This window comes from Mesoplodon bidens (genome assembly GCF_964165515.1).
Source record: "Mesoplodon bidens genome assembly, chromosome: 12".
Taxonomy (NCBI): domain Eukaryota; kingdom Metazoa; phylum Chordata; class Mammalia; order Artiodactyla; family Ziphiidae; genus Mesoplodon; species Mesoplodon bidens.
Genome location: NC_138168.1, coordinates 82,297,938 through 82,316,498, shown reverse-complemented (window position 1 = coordinate 82,316,498; position 18,561 = coordinate 82,297,938). Strand labels below are relative to the sequence as shown.

The window sequence follows — 18,561 nt, the reverse complement described above, 5'->3', positions numbered from 1 at the left end:
TACCAAATGTAAAATAGATAGCTAGTGGGAAGCAGCCGCATAGCACAGGGAGATCAGCTCGGTGCTTTGTGACCACCTAGAGGGGTGGGATAGGGAGGGTGGGAGGGAGGGAGACGCAAGAGGGAAGAGATATGGGAACATATGTATATGTATAACTGATTCACTTTGTTATAAAGCAGAAACTAACACACCATTGTGAAGCAATTATACTCCAATAAAGACGTTAAAAAAAGAAAGCAGGAAAAATAGCAAATAAAGCAGAAGCAAGCAAGTATACAAAAGTTTACTTACAAATCAAGTGTTTTCTTTTTTCTTTATTCCTTTGGGGATGGGATTTTTTGGGGGGAGGTCTACATAAATCCTACAAGGAGTGAGCTCCCATGGAAAACCCAACAGTAAAAGGTACGCTCAGATCAGGAACGTTATAAATTTATGGAGAAATGTTCTCTAGGTATTACTGACAAAAATTATAATTCAATATTACTAGACCCTCTGCTCTATCAGATATACCCAGGGTGGGACTCTCAGCTACCAATGCACTGAAGATCCAGGAGGAAGACACCCAACCAGCTCTGGGAGAGAAGAGCAATTCTGTTCAGATATATGTGGTCTTCTCCAGTATCGCTATACTTTCGTGTACCCCCAACATACAGTTTTAAATGTTTTTTTTTAAAGACCAGTATCTACTGGTTATACTGTATTATTTTAATGTTAAGGTTATCATATAGTGACAGATTTTTTTTACAACTTTATTGGAGTATAATTGCTTCACAATGGTGTGTTAGTTTCTGCTTTATAACAAAGTGAATCAGTTATACATATACATCTGTTTCCATATCCCTTCCCTCTTGCATCTCCCTCCCTCCCACCCTCCCTATCCCACCCCTCCAGGCGGTCACAAAGCACCAAGCTGATCTCCCTGTGCTATGTGGCTGCTTCCCACTAGCTATCTACCTTACATTTGGTAGTGTATATATGTCCATGCCTCTCTCTCGCTTTGTCACAGCTTACCCTTCCCCCTCCCCATATCCTCAAGTCCATTGTCAAGTAGGTCTGTGTCTTTATTCCTATAGTGACAGATTTTAAAACATGAATTTTATCTACTGAAAAACAAGTTGGAGGTGAAAACATTCACATATGGCCTGCACCTAGTACAAAACTACACTCCAAATTATCAAACTAATCACTAGTCAGATGCAAATATCAGATATTAGTACTTGGTAGTCTGGGACTTGAGAACTTTTCTGCAACAGATTTCAAATTTGTTGACAATAACAACTCCGCAAATTTCATTATAACTCTATGAAATAGATTCTTTAAAGGCCAAAACAAACAAAAACAAAACAACAACAAAGTAACACATGTACATTGCTTAACCACATTTGTAAATTAAGCTAAAGAATCAAAAAGTTGTGTCCGCATTTCTAACATCATACCCGCAATTGAACAAATAGAGTTGCTCTGCCTTTAAGTCAAGTACATGTCTCTGGTATTTAAATGCACCGTTGTTCATCTGGTTTCTCCCTTTCCTCTATAATCAGCACCACATTCTCCTTACTGGTCAGATGGGTGGAGGGGAAAGAATGGACTTCAGCATCCAACAGAGCTGGCTGTGAACGCTGCCCCACACCTGACCGGACCATGAGTTAGATTCTCCCATCTCAGTTCTCTCACACTAAAAGGGGCTCGTGATATCTACTCAATAGGGCTGCTGTGGAGAAAATGGGGTTTTAATGAGATGCTGTATATAAAATTCACAATGCACGCTAAAGGCTGAGTATCACATGCTAAGGGCAGCTTGCAAAGTCCTTTCACTTCCATGGAACTGTCATGGCAATATAATCCCATTCTTTTTTAGTGAGTAAGGATATAAGGGCCTCAGAAGGTGAGGTGATTTTCCTAAAGTCCACTAACCAGTGAGAGTGAGCGAGGCTCCGGCACCCAGGGCCACCTCCTGCCTGGTCCAGCAAGTTAAGCAATAAACCTCTACTCTTCAAATTAGTACAGCAGGGGATGAAACCCTTCTAGTGAATCCTCTTATTTTTCTTATGTATGTCACCCTCCTAATGTGAACTGCAAATGTGCGGTTTGGAATAGCCTTGGCCGTGGGGATGATCAGAGTCAACCGAAGGGGCTCAACCCCTAAGGAAGGAGGCACCAAACAGGCAGCACGCTTGCCTCTACCCCGTAACCACTCTCCAGAAGAAACCAAGCCATGGTTGCCCTCACTGGGACAGGCAGACGGGCACATGCTCTGATTTGGGGTAATGCAGGAAGCCATTTCCCTGCCTGAATTTGGTGCAAATTACAAGTTCTTAAAGAACTTCCCTGAGCATTTCGACTTTACCATTTACAATCTCTTGCTGCCACTGAGAAGCAGAACTGTCATGGATGCCCAGCAAACCGAGGTGGCCACCTAGACGGATCGGCACATGGGGCCCCCGCTGCAGCTTCAGGAAGACGGCAGCCCACCCTCCTCCCCATGCCCTCTCGAGGCTGGTACCTTTGGGACAGCTTAACAGTTACACTGATTTCCAGTGAGTGCTGCTCCACGAGGTTTCATGGACCAGGACGCCCCACAGTCACTTATGAACACTGTCACGGGGTTAGGGACAAAGGGTCCAGGCGCTATGATTTGTCTGAAATACACCACACCCACTTCGTGCATAAAAAGGCCTGGATTTTCAGTTCTAATATTCAGCTGAAAATAATGTTTGGAATTTGGTTTCAAAAAAACCGCAGCTTTGGGGAGAAAAAAATCATAACAATATGAAAAAATCAAATTATTTGTTAAAATCCCGACAGCCTTAATTGGGTGTGGGTATTGCCAAGCACAATCTATCTGCCTTGAGTGAGCACAGGTACAACCTGCGTGGCCCCTGACTTGTGGTTTTAGTTAAATTTTTTTGCTGGATTTCAGCAATGTGATAGTCCAGTCTGTTACATTACTCTGGATTGCTTCTTACCGATGGGGGTCTCAAAAATAATCACCTCATACGGAACAATGCCCACATCATACACATTTATCTGAGACTTTACCGCCAACCCATCTCTAAAAGTTAACATTAACTAAATAACAGAAAGGAAGTAATAACATTTAAACTAGGACAACAACCATGTTCAATAAATGGTTTGGCAATTCTGATCAAGCTTCTAGAAAATAACAAACCAATAAGTACAAAGTAACCAAAGCCATGCTTCCCTGGGGTGAGGAGAACAGGTGATGACCTAGGGAAGGGGTGCACAGACAGACAGGCCCTCAAGTAAAACTGAAATACATCAGAGACAATGTGACCGTGACACAATGTACATTTACAACTTTTCTGCATAACGGAATCACTTTGCTGTACACCTGAAACTAACACAGCATTATAAGTCAACTATACTTCAATAAAAAAACAAACAAAAACATCTTTTTTTTTTTTAAAGCCTCAGACATAGAAGATTGTTTTTAAATCTCACCTGAGGTTACTGGTTGGATAATCAGCCTTTCCATCTTGCAAACTCATCTATAAAAGCACGACATCCAAGATCTCGCGAGGCTACTGACGGGAGAGCAGCGCATGCCCAGCCCCATCCTGATGCCCATCCTGATGCCTGGAACCCCCAGGCCGTGGGGCCGGGCCAGGCTTCTCATCTGACTATCCTTTATCTTGTGACTGTATGAACCCAGAAGGGACTGGATTCTAGAACATTCCACAGCCAGCTCAAAGCAGCTTGAGAGGTGGAAGAGGGCAGGACTCCTCAAGCTATGTGACATTTGTGGCTTCTAAGCAGTCAGAACGAAACCCCCAGCCTGTGCCAGTGCCAGGCTGGGACTTCCTAAGCAGTTGCACATGGAAGAGCTTCCTCATCTGACATCTGTTTTCTGAAAACACAAGAGAACTTAGGTGGCAGCCAAGGATCTGAGAGCGAGAGGGAAGGTGAGCCACGAGGACGAGGCGGGCACTGGAGGCTGAACCAACAAAATAAGAGAGAAGGAGGTGGTGACGAGCAAAAGAAGGAAGAGGACACAAGAACTGGGGGGGCACCTGTGAAAACACACCCCCCATTTTCTCCGGTCTCCCATGTTAGTGACAAATACATTTTTCTTGGCCATTTAAAAACATTTTTTATTTTGAAATAATATGAGACTTAAGAAGAATTGTAAAGGACACAGAGTTCCTGGATTCTCCTTCCATCAGTTTCCCCTCATGTTAACATCTTATACGTCAAATACAGTTTTTGTTGCCCTGTTCTTCATGCTATTGACAAAGCGAGAGAGCGGCATGGACATATATACACTACCAAACGTAAGGTAGATAGCTAGTGGGAAGCAGCCGCATAGCACAGGGAGATCAGCTCGGTGTTTAGTGGCCGCCTGGAGGGGTGGGATAGGGAGGGTGGGAGGGAGACGCAAGAGGGAGGGGATATGGGAACATATGTATATGTATAACTGATTCACTTTGTTATAAAGCAGAAACTAACACACCATTGTGAAGCAATTATACTCCAATAAAGATGTAAAAAAAAAAAAAAAAAAGAACAGCAGGAGATTGATTTACAAAACTAATAATCCCTTCTTTACTCTCAGCAGTTGGAAGCCAGCCGGGATCTGGGTGAAAACACTACCGCCTGCTTGTGTGAAGGGCTCCCAGGCAGAGTCCCCCGTCTCCCCCCACCTCCCCTCCGCCAGCCGCCCAGCCCCAAGGAGGGTGGCACAGAAATCCACTCCAAGAAGAGAGCACGGGGGAAATTGCCAAATGACTTGGAACAATTTCTCAGCATTTTATTTTTCTTTTTAAAAGTGAAAGCGGCTACCCCGTGGGGCTGGGACCTTATCAAAAGGTGAGAATCTGCTGTGAGTAATGAAAATCACAAAAAAGCACTCAGACTCAAATACACCTTCACTGACCCAGCACAATCAGAGGGTTCATTCGACTACCATCTCGACGTACACAGGACAGTTAAAGGACTATCTCAGAGCTCTCAACAACGGCTAGCAGCTGAGAGCACCTTTGTGAAGGAGATTTTAGTAAAGGAATGAACAAGCAGTGTGACGCTACCCCCATTCTTGGCAGATACTACAGATAAGATGGATGAAGATTCCCGGTGCCCAAGCAGTGGCCAGCCAGGGTCAGACTGTAACCGTGGCTGGAAATCCCTCCAAAGAAGGGGACGGAGCGGGTAGCAGCTAAGACCCAGCTCACCTGCCGATGTGGAAGCGGCCGGGGTGATGCTCTCAGCAGAGAAACGCAGGGGCTGCCTGATCACCCCCAGACTGAGCATGCAGACCACCCCTCCTGGTCCTCAGACAGCGGCTCACTTTACAAAAATGAGTTTTCCACAATTTTGCTTTGGAATCAGAATTTAAAGGCGTGTCCCCCCCCCCCAAATCACTTTGTTTCGCCAATTACGGAAAATAAAACTTTTGAAGTGCTCTGACAGGACACAGTGTCACGGTTGGTGTTAACAATCCAGGGACGTCTGCCCACCACCGTCAACATGGCCTCCTTGTCTCAACTTAGCAGTGTCTGGCCATCTGGGGGGGGTTGTTACGTAGCTGATGGTCCTCCATCTCCTAGCACATTAAAAGAATCAAGCACTGATAGCCAACCCCACCCAACCAATTAGACTTGAAGATGAAAACAAAGCTCAAATGTCACGGGACTACACAGACGCAGTGCTTTTCTTATTGTGGGTACTTGATAATTGATTCTGGCATGTCCATAATATTAAGTCAAGACAGAAGCTAGGTGATTCAGATGTTCACTCCAAGTCAGAATTCTGAACCCAGAGTTCATCGATTCCTAAGGGGGGGAATCCACGGATAAACATCATAAGACCAATGAGCTCCCTTGGAATCGCGGGTGACTTTTTACATATGCATCTGAGCAATTTTCTGAGCGGCCACAGACGCTCGGAGCCAGGATGGGCCGCCAAGACGGACAGACCCAGCCCCCAGCTGCACAGACACAGATGTGTGATGACTTATCCAAGGACAAAGGGACTTCCTTGTGAGACCTGGGGCAAAATCCCATGTGTCCTTCCTCTGAGGCCACCTGCCCTCCAGGAGGCTTCCCCTGAGCATACACAAGAGCCTGCAAACGGCGTTTACTGAGGTTAGGGTTTGGCCTGAAAAACTCAGACTCCCTGCTTTCTTCTCCTCCAAAAAAGCAGAGCTATACTCAAGTCTCTATAACTCTCTACGTCCAATCCAGGAGGCCCAGAAAGAAAGATAGAGACATAGAAGGCTGAACGCCGAAGAGGATGAGGATGGGGGACAAATGGAGGCCATGACCTCTCCCCCACGACCGTATCCAAGAGCACGCGGCCCACTCCTCAGCCAGCACAGAGCACAGGGAGCTTGCGGCCCAGCCCCCTCCTTGACGAGTCCAGGCGCCGGCACCGAAGGCGAGGCCTCAAGGAGCAGGCCGAGGCCCCTGTCCAGCCCCGAGGTGCGGGTGGCTGGCACCTTGCAAAGCACCAGCACATCCCTCTGCGGTTGCATCCCAGAGAGGACAGGAGCGAAACCACAGCCCCCGCTGTTCCAAAGGGGAGGAAGAGGAGGGAGGGGCCCGCATCAGAAGTAAGTGTGGCGGGTCGGTCATCGGGTTAAGACCCGGCCTGGCCCTGCAGCATCTCTGTGGTCAGGGTCCACCCTGGGTGGCCTTGGCTCTGGGCCCCACTTGGCCTCAGCGCCCCGAGGTGTGAGGAGGGGACTGTGCTCACTGCGTCAGCAAGAGGAGCCAGAGCGCGTCCGTCCAGCTGCCGGGCCCCGACGGCACAGCCGCCCGCGGTGACTCCAGCCGCTGCCGCTGGCGGGGGGCGGGGGGGGGCCTCTTCTCCTCCACTGTGTGACTCTGCAGATGCCTCGCCATGACAACTTTTTCTTTTGCCCAGAAAAACAGGATGGAAAGGGAGAGCCTGGAGGAGAGCGAGAAAGCAGGGGACGGAGGCTGGGGACGCAGAGGGCTGGGGACAACGGATGACAGAGTGAAGGAACAGGCCAGAGGGACACGCAGCCATCAAGTTCACAGGAAAAGCCCCCGCCACCGGGGCACAAAGGGAAGGCGGCTGAGTGAGCCCTCGGATGCTGGGGTACCCACCTCACAGGTGGAGCCGGGGAGCAGGGGCCGCGGCGGCCCCACCCCAGGCCTCCCAGAGCCAAGACCTGCGCCATCGGGCTCCCCGCACCCTACTGCCTGCGCACGGGCACATCCCACGTGAGCGCAGGGCCCGGGCCCCCAGGGCGAGCCAGCCCCGCGTCGGAGCTCTAGGAGCCCCCAAGGCAGAGGCTCAGGCCTTTGGGCCCTCGTCAGGCATCACCCAGCTGGGGGCAGCTTCTGGGTCTCCGGCCCCAGGTGGCCCACAGCTCTCAGCCAGCAGTGACAGCCCCCTTCCACCGGCCGGTGTGCCCTGTCCAGGGACACACCGGGCCTAACACAGACCCCTTTAGGACCACAGCCACGTCGATGGGGGTAGGGGCTGTGAGAGGAAGTGGAGAGAGAGGCCAGCACCGGTGAGATTTCTTCCCCCTGCCACCATGTCCCCTCCTCCACTGGGCACGCCCTCCTGTCCCAGGCTGTGGCCAGGAAGCCACCCACTCGGCGTCTTCCCGCTGCAGGGCGTGAGGCACCCCACACCTCCGCTCGCGACGGGCCCGCCCACGCCCGGCACTGAGATGTGGTTTTCTTTCTTCCCTTCCTTCCCTCATCTGACACTGTGAGTGGCGTCGAAGCCTGTGGGTCAGAGTGTATAAATGATCCTTGGCCACCAAGAGGACAGTGATGTCCCCTCCTGCCACTCCAGCAAAGACCTGGCATCTCCCCGGCACATCAGCCCTAACGATCAAGGACGGACCAAGAAGAACAGGGGGCTGACACCCTGAAGCTAGGAAAATGGGAAATTTTTTTTAAATCCAGCAAACTACAAAGAGACCAAATGGCCTTTCAGACGCCAATGAAAATGAATCCCAGTCATTTCAAACAAGTTCACCAACGTGCCCCCAAGTCCCTGCCGAAAGGAAGCAGGGTGCTAGAAATGGAGAACAGTGCATTGGAGAGCTAATGGGGACTCAGCTCTGCTCTGATCCCTCCCAGCCTGTGTCCTTCTGTGCCCTTGGTGACTCTCTCTGCCCTGAAGTGACGCCTCTCTTCCAAAAGGCGAAGCGTCTGCAAGACCTCCTAAGCATCTCTCATTCACAGCTCACTCCTGCTACGGATAAAGGCAAACCTAACATACACTGCTTTTATTCAGTCCTTTGAACAGCCCTTTAGAAAAGGTCATCAATTCACAACAGTCTACCTAAGAAAAATAAGCTAAAAGATGGGCAGGCTTTGTCTCCATGCAGATGACAAAGAGCTAAGAGGACTCCATGGCCAAGGCCCTCGGTCTCCAATTCTTTTTTATCTCAGGGGACAGCTCGGCAGGATTTGACCACAGACACTAACTTCAAGAAGACCGGGCAGGCAGCCTTGTGGCTAAGTCATGCATTAGGTGAGCAGAGTGGGAAAGCATTCAAAACGTCCAAACGTATGAGCCGCGTCGGGAAGCGGGGTTGCTACTCATCTGATAATCTCTCATGTCTGGGCTTCTAGTCATCCACGATCCTCTCCACTACACAGGCTTGGAGCTATTGTTATTTTTACTTACAGATGAGGACACAGAGGCTTAGAAAGACCGGGTACCTCACCCCAGGGCATGCAGTGGTAAAGCCTGGTGGCCCAGGATACAGATTCAGGTTTCCAACTACTGAGATCAAGAGTTCTTTCTATTATACCACTACCTACAAGAAAAGGCTACCCGGAATTGAATCACTGTGAAAGATTATCGTCTCACTACTGGGGAACATCAGGCCCCAAATCATTTTTCAGGGACAATGGGTTTGCTGTCAGGATGCAACCTCTCCGTTCATTCCTATAGGAATTACGTCAGATAGCATGCATTTAGAAATAGGTATGTTTAGTTTTTGAAAAAGGATCATGCTTATATTAATCTATTCAACAGCAGCCATGTAGAAAGACTACTATTTACAAATAAATTCTATTTTCGCTGGACTTTTTAACAAAAGCATCTTACAACCAAGAGATGCTGAAATAATGCAGGACACTCAAAGAAAGGTAAGAAAGATACATAGTTAAAAATGCTGAAAAATAAATCACACGATCCACGAATCTTTTTCTTTTCCTGTAGCTTCTTAGAGATGCAAGCTCTTAAAAGCAATTCATGCAGAAAACTCAAAAGGTTAAGCTAAGTGGGTGAGCAGGCATTAAATATTAAACGCAAGTTATGTTCATGCTGGGTACCAAAACCTAAGCATCAGTGCATGTCCCTTTTTTCTACCTTGAAAAAATAAACAGGACAAAATATATTCCAAACGTGATTAAATTGCAAAGAGCACAACACACAGTTGCCAAGGCTGTAGGTCTCCAGGTCCTCAGTGCTCTCCGTTCTATCAACACGACGCCTACAAACTGCAAAAATAATCACGGCCAAAGCTACCTTAGGTGATTACATAAAATTTTTCTAAAAAGCTGAAAAAAAATATTTAAACAGGAATAACTAAAGTAAAGCACTGCTTACCTTACGGGTTTCACTCTTGTGGATTTTCTTTTACAGCATTACACCCAACACAAGTATGTACAACATTCCAAGAAAATTTGACAAAGCATAAAATTGTTTACTGTCTTCAAATTATCCTTCTCTCTTTTCAAACATATTTTACAGAGTAAATCTTTGAAATTTCCCTAAGACTTTCTGATATCTTTCTATTTCAAAAGGACAAACTATTTCAGAGATCCATTTAGAGACCTATGCATCCTTGGAATGAGAAAGGAAAAGTTGACAGTGCCACCGAACAACTAGTATCCAAAAGAAATTCCCTTAATCCTGAGCTGTAAAGAGCGCTTGAAGATTACTGCCAGGATCCCTTCCGGATAGAAAGGCTTATCTTGTCTGCAGAACAGTCTTTAGACATTTTAGAGCAAAATCAACTTTCAAGACACAGAAAAGAAAACCATGCAAGCATGCCTACATTTGGATCAGAATGCACATCCCCTGAGAATCAAAGCCCTTGTTTACTTACATGCTGTACATAGAAAGGAAAAGTTCAAAGAAACCTGAACCCTGTAGGAGAAATGATTCCATCTAAGTCGGCTGCTGGGAAATGAGTAAGACACACGTTCTCTCTCACTCTCACCCCAGGCAGTGAAAAAAATCCCAAACTGTTCTTTCAAGTCACATTCACAAGGGCTTCCTAGCGCCACCAAGCTCTTCCTCCAAGGCAGCCTGGGGGTTGGGGAAGGCTCACCCCCTTGCTCTGGATTTCCACCCCATGCCCTGACCCCGCCTGCTCTGGGAAGGTGCCAGGTTAGGGCACACAGGGGGACGGCAGTACCACGAAGGGCCACATCTTCAGAGCCAGCTCAGAGGGTGGCAAACAAAGCAAGCGGCACTTCTGTGGGGACCGCTTTACACACCTCGAGTTCCCAGAACAAACCAGAAGCTCCTTCAACACCCTCACCTCCAAAGGAACTGTTTATTCCTTTCAGACTCCAAACTGTTACAGTAGTGCGAGCTGATTGCTAACAATACTGAAAAAAATATTCCCCACACCGGAGAGGTTGACAGGGGCACACAAAGAGCTGTAACAGTAATAGGCACCCTTGAGGAGAAAGAAGGCAATCAATTATGAACCATTTGCAGAAATTGCGGGGCTGTCAAAAGCCGTACTTACAGCTGTGCTTCATCAAGCCGGGCTGCACTTGATTTTCAAGGGAAATTATTCCTGATTCTCGAGTGTAGAATATTGTTAGTAAAAATACCCCAAACAGCCCAGGTTCAACCAGGGTCTTATCTGAAAAGAAGTTAATGACCCCTGAGAAGGCTGACGGGCCAGCATGAGAAGCCCAGGAACCAGAGGCAGGTCTCCCCTCTGGGGAGTGACCACCTCCTGTGGGCACCATGGGACAGCGCCAGGGCCATCCCGAAAGACCCAAGACCAGCACCCGCTGGACAGGCATCCTAAAACTCCCAAATCACCGTTTGGAAAATAGGAAAGCATTGCTTTTAGATATAACCTGCTGTTTCTAGGAGGCTAAACATAATAACAGAAGAGAAATTTTATTTTTTAATTCTTCAATTCAAAACTTCCTTTTCACTACTATCCATCACAGTGATCACTTTTGATGACCACAGATTCTTTTTTCCCCAAGGAACAAAGAATATGTAAACCGAGTAGCTGCTAGGCATTTGCTAGGATTTTTTAAAAATATACTGAATGCCATTATTATAGATAGATATCTTCAAATTTGAAAAAGGTGAGCTGATAACTACTCTAGACTTGAGAGGAATCTGACAGCAAATGCTTAACATGCTAATATTCTTTAATATTATTTTCTTCTGTGTTCCTTGATATCTTTTGCTTTCTCCTTTAATCATCTTAGCAATGAAAATTAGAGCTCAGAGAGCTCCAATTTCAAGCTGAACTGCAGCTTTCACTCCTCTTCTAAATCTCTAACTGATGCTCCAATGTTCATCTTATAAACCTTTGTTTAGTTATGATAGGCATTAAGTAATAGAAATGGAAATAGCCTCAACATGGTAACTTTCTACAGATTTATTTGATTGAATCTTCACATAAAATAAAACTTGGAAAAGAATTTAATTTCCTCCTTAAGAATTTTAATGGAGAACTCAAACATTGTAACAGAGAGGAAACCATTATCGCTAATGGCGTTAATGATCTCCCCAAAGCTGCCACCTGCCCCAGTGTCTCACAGCCACACTGACCTTAAATAGAGAGCCTAGCTTCTTGAGTGTTGCCTTAGCATTTGCCTTTTTTAGAAAAGTCAGGACAAAGCAATCCAAACACATCTATTTGATGCTCTAGGATCCACTGCTTCCAAAAAAATGATGAATTTGAGCTACAATATTGGGTTCCCACAAGTAAATAACCCACCAGAGACAGAACACAGCAGAAAGACTAAAAATGCTGATGACTGTAGTTTAGTAAAAGAAATTGCTTCCTGAGGGCATAACCAGGCCAGTGAAAGTAGCTGAGTATTTGGTTTGTATGAGGAATTGAGAAGAAAGAAAAGGGAGATTTTGGAGGAGGTGGATAGGGAATGGGGGGTGGAATTCAGGGGGTAAGAAAGGGAAACAGAGAAGAGAGGTGAGGCCAGGTGCCAGTGGCCACTTGAACCTGCTCTGAAGCTGGCAGACTCTATCTCACCCGATCCACCCATCCCACACTGATCACCACCAGTCACCTGGGGCTGGGCCAATGGCCAGTCACCCAAGGACCGGCTCCTAGGAGTATTAGTTTAAACCCAACTGGGGTGTGATCCTGCTAAATTTTTTAAAATACCCATCATAGTTTACATTTCCTCCATTCTTGTTTTGTATTTAAGACAAAAGGAAGAAATATAAAACAGAGTTATAATCTCAAAGTCAGTTAAAACTGGACTGTGTACTTACAAAGATCATGTCAGACAGACAATTTCTGAAAGGAGAGCTAACTAAGAACAGTTAAAAATGTAGGAAAAGGGGGCTCCCTGGTGGCGCAGTGGTTGAGAATCTGCCTGCTAATGCAGGGGACACAGGTTCGAGCTCTGGTCTGGGAGGATCCCACATGCTGCAGAGCAACTACACCCGTGAGCCACAACTACTGAGCCTGCACGTCTGGAGCCTGTGCTCCGCAACAAGAGAGACCGCGATAGTGAGAGGCCCGCGCACCGCGATGAAGAGTGGCCCCCGCTTGCCACAACTAGAGAAAGCCCTCGCACAGAAACGAAGACCCAACACAGCAAAAATAGATAAATTAATTAATCAAAAAAAAATGTAGGAAAGGAATGGAATGTGACAAGGGTTGGTGAGGATGTGGAGAAACTGGAACCCTCGTACACTGCTAGTGGGAATGTAAAACGGCGCAGTGCTGTGTGTACAAGCCAGTTGGGCTGTTCCTCAAAAAAGCTAATAGAATTACCACATGACCCAGCAATTCCACTCTGAGTGGCATACCCAAAAGAGTGAAAACAAGGTTTTAAACAGATATTTGTATGCCAATGTCACTGCAGTGTTACTCACAACAGCCAAACAGAGGAAACAACCCACGTGTCCGTCAATAGATGAACGGATAAACAAAATATAGTGTGTGTGTGTGTGTGTGTATATATATATATATATATATATATATATATATATATATACACACACACACACAATGGAATATCATTCAGCCATAAAAGGAGTAAAGTTTTGATACATGCTACCACATGGATGAACCTTGAAAACATTATGCAGAAACAAAAGGACAAATATTATACGATCACACTCACATGAGGTAACCAGAATAGGCAAATGAGACAGAAAGTATAACAGAGGTTTCCAGGGGACTAGGGGGTGGGATGAATGGGTGGTTATTGTCTAATAGGTACTGAGCTTCTATTTGGCAGGATGAAACGTTCTGGAAATGGACAGTGGTAATGGTTTGCACCATACTGTGAATGTTAATGCCATGAAGTGTACACTTAAAAGTGGTGAAAATGGCAAATTTTATGTTTTATATATTTTATAACAAAATGACAACATTCCAAAAATAATTTATCTTCAGCCAAAAATACATGTAGTAAATGAATACAATAGTAATTTTATGTGACCCTCAGAACACCTGAGCTTAGATTTTCCTTGTCAAACCATCCTAGTATACGAATGGCCACGTTTGCAGTACTCTGGTGGCATGCCGGAAGTCAGGCAGGAGGCTGGGCCAGGGTCAAGGATTCCTACTAGTACTTCACTTCAAATAAAGAAGGAAACTATTTTCTTTAAAGAAAAAAAAACGTTTGAATTGACTGTTGTACCTAGGGATAGGAGAGCGCCATCTTTTTCTCCCCACCTCAGGTGCAGGTGGGAACCAACACTTGCCTGCCAGGCCCTTGTTTGAGATCTGGGGCAGCATCTTACCCTGAACGTCTGCTCCTTCTTCTCCCTGTGGGAAACCTGGTCCAGCGTGCCATCAGTCTGACTCCTCTTCAGGCCAGTTGTGACGTCAGGGACATTGCTGAAATCTGCATGGAAAGTGACAAAAACATAGGTGAGTTTGGCCATCTGCAAAGAATAGTAGTGACTTAGAGGCTCAGATAGAGAAAGAGAGGGAAGAAAAAAATTAACTAACACCCTGGAAGGCAAGACATCGCTGTCCTTAGTGATACTGCCGTTACCATATGCATAGCTGGTCTTCTAAAACAGATCTGGGCTCTGGCTAATTGAAGAAGCATTGCATCTGCCTGTTTTGCATCTGTTTTGCCTGTTTAGCATCTGCCTGTTTTGGTCAAAGGAGGCCAATGACCAATCAAAACACTGACTTCAATGCCTGGCTACTCTTGTCACTGCTGTGCAAACTTCACTAAGTACACTATTATGTAGTGTTGGTACTTTCCCTCCTTTATTTCTGGCTACGTGAGGGCAAAATCACCAGGGAGATCTGAGAAAACCAATGATGCAACACCACAGATTCTTATTATAGTCCACAAATTGCTCATTTGTGAGCATAATTCTTCTTTTCCTGGCATCGACCACAATTGCATCCTAAATTGAAAGTCCCAAGAGGAACAGTAAACCTTTGTTAACTTCCAGAGTAAGGGTTAAGAAACAACATAAAAGGTGGGTAGAGCACGTGGCTTTCCAACCTACACTTACACACACACGCCATCCTCAACAGCTCTTTCCAGTGGTTCTCAAATGAACGAATTCAAGAAAGATGGAAAGACCAGCCTCTGTCAAAATATTACACAGATTTTCATTCTAATGTTTGTATTTGGTAGACTATCCTCTCCACTAGGTGAAACCAGATGGTTTCTGATCTCGGTCAGCTACAAAAAGAAGTCATCAATCTCATACCTGTCTGAGTTGATCTAGGCAGAAAAGGCATGGATAGACATTGGCAGACCATCCAGCATGATGGAGGCAAGGACAGTGGTCTCCAGGAGACCTTTAGAAGCTATGGGAGCCCTAGGAGGTTGATGGAACTCATGGACAGAAATGCTGGTCCGTGATCCAGGCTGATATCACCAATCACTACACAAGGGGAGACCTAAAGAAAATGTCGTAATGGTCTACAGAATTCTGGAGCTCCAATTCCTTCTTCCTTTTACTTCTTCTAACACCCTAACCCTGCCCAGAAAAGGACCACGCCGCCTATTTCACATAAGGAGATACAGACACGGGCGGTAGGAAGGCTTTTATGTCTTAGGTGACTGGGTAGATGTGAAGAGTGCGGGCTGGGAGTAGAAGTCACAAGCTCAGCTTTGGCAAAGCTGATGTTGAGAGGCATGTGGGCCATCCAGTGCAACACACCCAGGAGTCCAGTAGTGCAAGAAAGGTCTGCACAGGGATGTGGCTTTGGAGCCATCATCATACACTTGGCAGTGAAGCCACAGGGATGGATGGTGCCTCCAGGGAGAATGTGCAGAATGGGACAAGAAGAGGCCCAGGGAGAGAACCCTGGAACTGCTAAGGCACAGTGTGCAGGACAGGAGGTACCTGTCTCTTTAGAGAGAAGCAACAGCCAGAGAAGCACAAGGAAATCAAGAAAGAGCAATGCCACAGACACCACGCAATGTAAAAATACATTACCTAGGCAACAGAGTCAAATCTGCATTATTGCTGCCTTTACCTTATAAATAAAAAGCTCCAATATTTCCAGAGAGTTGTGTTAAGTACAGGAAATACAACACACAATCAATGCATTTATTCGTGATGATGATCTCTACAGCGCCTGCTCTGTGTCAGGTATGTACTACGTTCTGGGGATACAAAGATGAAAGCGACCTCAAGTCCCCTGAAGATCTCAGAGACGGCACGGCCACAAGGAGCCTTGGAGCCCGGAGGCGCCAGATGGATATGCTGGAGAAAATAACATGGCTGATGTCAAAAGCGGAAGCGAATTCTGAGTCATCTCTTCAATATATTCACACAACTTTGCAACTTCCTTAAACGCTGAAAATTCCCAGAACCACCTTTTACCTCTTACAAAGGCAGAGTGTTTTCCTGCTAGCAGAACATGCCATGCCCTCCCTCTCAAAATCCTGCTCACCCCAGGACCAAAGGCGTTACTATGAATCGGTGAGGCTCTGCAGCCACCTTTGCAGCCCCTTAACTTCAGGGAGGCCCCTGGTGTGGCGTGGGTCCTCTCTGAGGCAGGGCTTGGACAGGAAGAATCACAGGACCCGTCTCCCACGGAGGCTGGCCCCGGGGGCCTCTGAGAAGGCAGGTCTGCAAGATAGGACGTCTCGAGCTGTTCCACCACCCAAATTTCAAGAAGTTGACTGGCAGCTGGGCATCAACAGAGCCTCGGGGGTGACTGATTCCCCTTCCAACCCCACCAGCAGGGCGCCCGTGCTGTCCTGGAGATGGCAAAACACGAGGAAGCCTAGCTTGACAGCGTCCACAGCTGCGGACCTGGGTCCAGGAGCCTCAGGTTTCAACTGGACCTGCATCCCTGTCTGTAAAAAGCAGTGTGCCCTTCACGTTCTTTCTAGAGGAGAAATGAGAACAAAGTAGGTTCTCGAAGAACAGCAGACTGGCTGAAAAAAAAAGTGTAGGCCCGTAAAATTCGAATCCTTATTTACAAAGCTCTTTTAAACAGGCAGCGCGCTGACATCCTGTCCTGGGCGCCAAATGCCTAGGCATAGCCCCACTTACGCTCCGCCCACATCCTGAGCGCTAGCTGCTAGGGTGAGTAAATATATCCTTCCCCTCCCAGCCAAAAACTGGCTTCCCACCTTGGGAGAGCCTTCGTGTGGCCCTGTTCACTAGACACATGTTGGGGCACTGGATCCCTACCAGGGAACACGGGGCATGTGTCACCAGGGCCGTAACGCCGCCCACCCTGGGCTCAGCTGCTGCAGGACAGACGGTCAGACGCGGGCTCCAGACGAGTCTTTAGCCAATGTGATTGTAAACAATGAAAAATAACAAAATTACAAATCCAAGTCAAGACATCTATTTATAAGTGGCAAATACACTCTTTTGTCTTTCTCCTCTTATGCCTTGTGGAAATTAACAATTTGGGGTGAGGACTAGCAATTTGAAACATGTAGCATCTAATTCTGCTGACATGAGCTTCTACTCAGCAGGTGAGTGAGCAGAGTTGCGACGTTCCACGTCACAGGCTCTGTTCCTCCATGTGGACCCCTCGGTCCATTTATTTATCCCCTGGTCGGTGGGGGCTAAGCACTGCACACCCACAGAGTACCAGGTCCTGTGTCAGACGCCGTACCTGAGACCAGCCCCAGACATCTTTCTCCTTTAAAACAAACATTTTTGGAGAGTGACGGCACACCGGGCGGGCTGTCCCGGAAGGTGACTGCCCCCCTCTCGCCTGCACACCCTACAGTTCCCCACAGACAACAAGGGAAACACGGGGCTTCAGGTGAGACACGCCCTAGTCACAGCGTCTTCCTGTTCTGAGCATCAGTACAGACCCCACAGGTATCACAGTCGGCCAAGTAACTGGCAACCCCAAACCCTTTACAATTAAAGGTCAAAACATGTGTTCAAGTAACATCCTGGGTATCAACTTAAAAATGGAAACGTTAGGATAAATGCTAAAGTTAAGGTCGCTTCGCCCATACAGCTCACAACGTGAATTCAAAGTTTGCATTTACTTCACTTCCAAATCCAGTTTAGCACAGTTAATATGCGGGAGTGTGGGCTTTGCCATTTATCTCCCCCAGGCCTGTAAGAAGCAGCAGGCTATCTGGGTGCTAAGTCTGATGTGTGCAAAGGGGACTTTCAGGAAATAGGTGTCACTGGGGGTCGGGAAGAGGGTTTGGTGGCGTCCCTGCCAATCTCCCACCTGCTGCTTACTCTTCAGGAGCCTCACTGCTCAGCAGGCAGCTAGGATGTTGGGTTTGTCTGGCTGATGCCATCCCATCACCCCGTCTCGCTGGTTGCTTCCTCCTTACTCAACCAGGTGGCAAGGGCAGAGGCAACAAGTCCTTCCCAGGCCCCGACACCCACCCAGGTGGCCGCCAGCAGCGCCCAGAGACACCAGGCAGCTTCTAGCTGTAGGAGGGCGGGCAAGGTGCTCTTCCCGGGCGGCAGACAGACAGCTGGTTCCCAGAAAGGCGAGAAAGTCTGAGCATGCCTCTGTTCTCAGGAACAGCAACTGTAAGAGGAATTGAGTTAAAATCTCGAGATGATATCAATCCCGAGGCCAAAAACAAGAAACTAACATGAGAGGAGAGTGTTTGTTTCCCCCTTTTTAATACAGTAAGACTTTTTTGAGAAATAAAGGATGGTAGTCACAGCGTCAGGAAAACCTCTGCTTCAATTTGTGGGTTGAGGACTCATTTGAAGGAGACTGAAAGGACAGGCAATGAGACCAGGAATTATTTTGAAACTCCACTTTTTGTGCTTCAAAGCATACTGTACCCTGATTCTCAATACTATAAGCTCCGAAGCCCCCCTTTTGATAATATATACGTTTACTATCCTGAACTAAAATTCTTTCTTGACGTAATCTACCTCCACACATAATTTCACAAAAAAATAATATATGCCTTAATAGTAACACAA

The 18,561-nt window shown here is 46.9% G+C and overlaps 1 protein-coding gene across 3 annotated transcripts in view; it reads right to left on the bottom strand.

Annotated features, from left to right (window-relative positions):
• The window catches only part of TIAM2 (TIAM Rac1 associated GEF 2), a 236,226-nt gene that overhangs the window by 31,439 nt on the left and 186,226 nt on the right, over positions 1-18,561 (bottom strand). For all 3 annotated transcript variants that reach the window (XM_081251340.1, XM_081251342.1, XM_081251341.1), the window contains one exon: positions 13,945-14,048. In XM_081251340.1, coding sequence (XP_081107466.1) covers positions 13,945-14,048 — 104 coding nt within the window. The remainder of the gene's footprint in view (positions 1-13,944; positions 14,049-18,561) is intronic.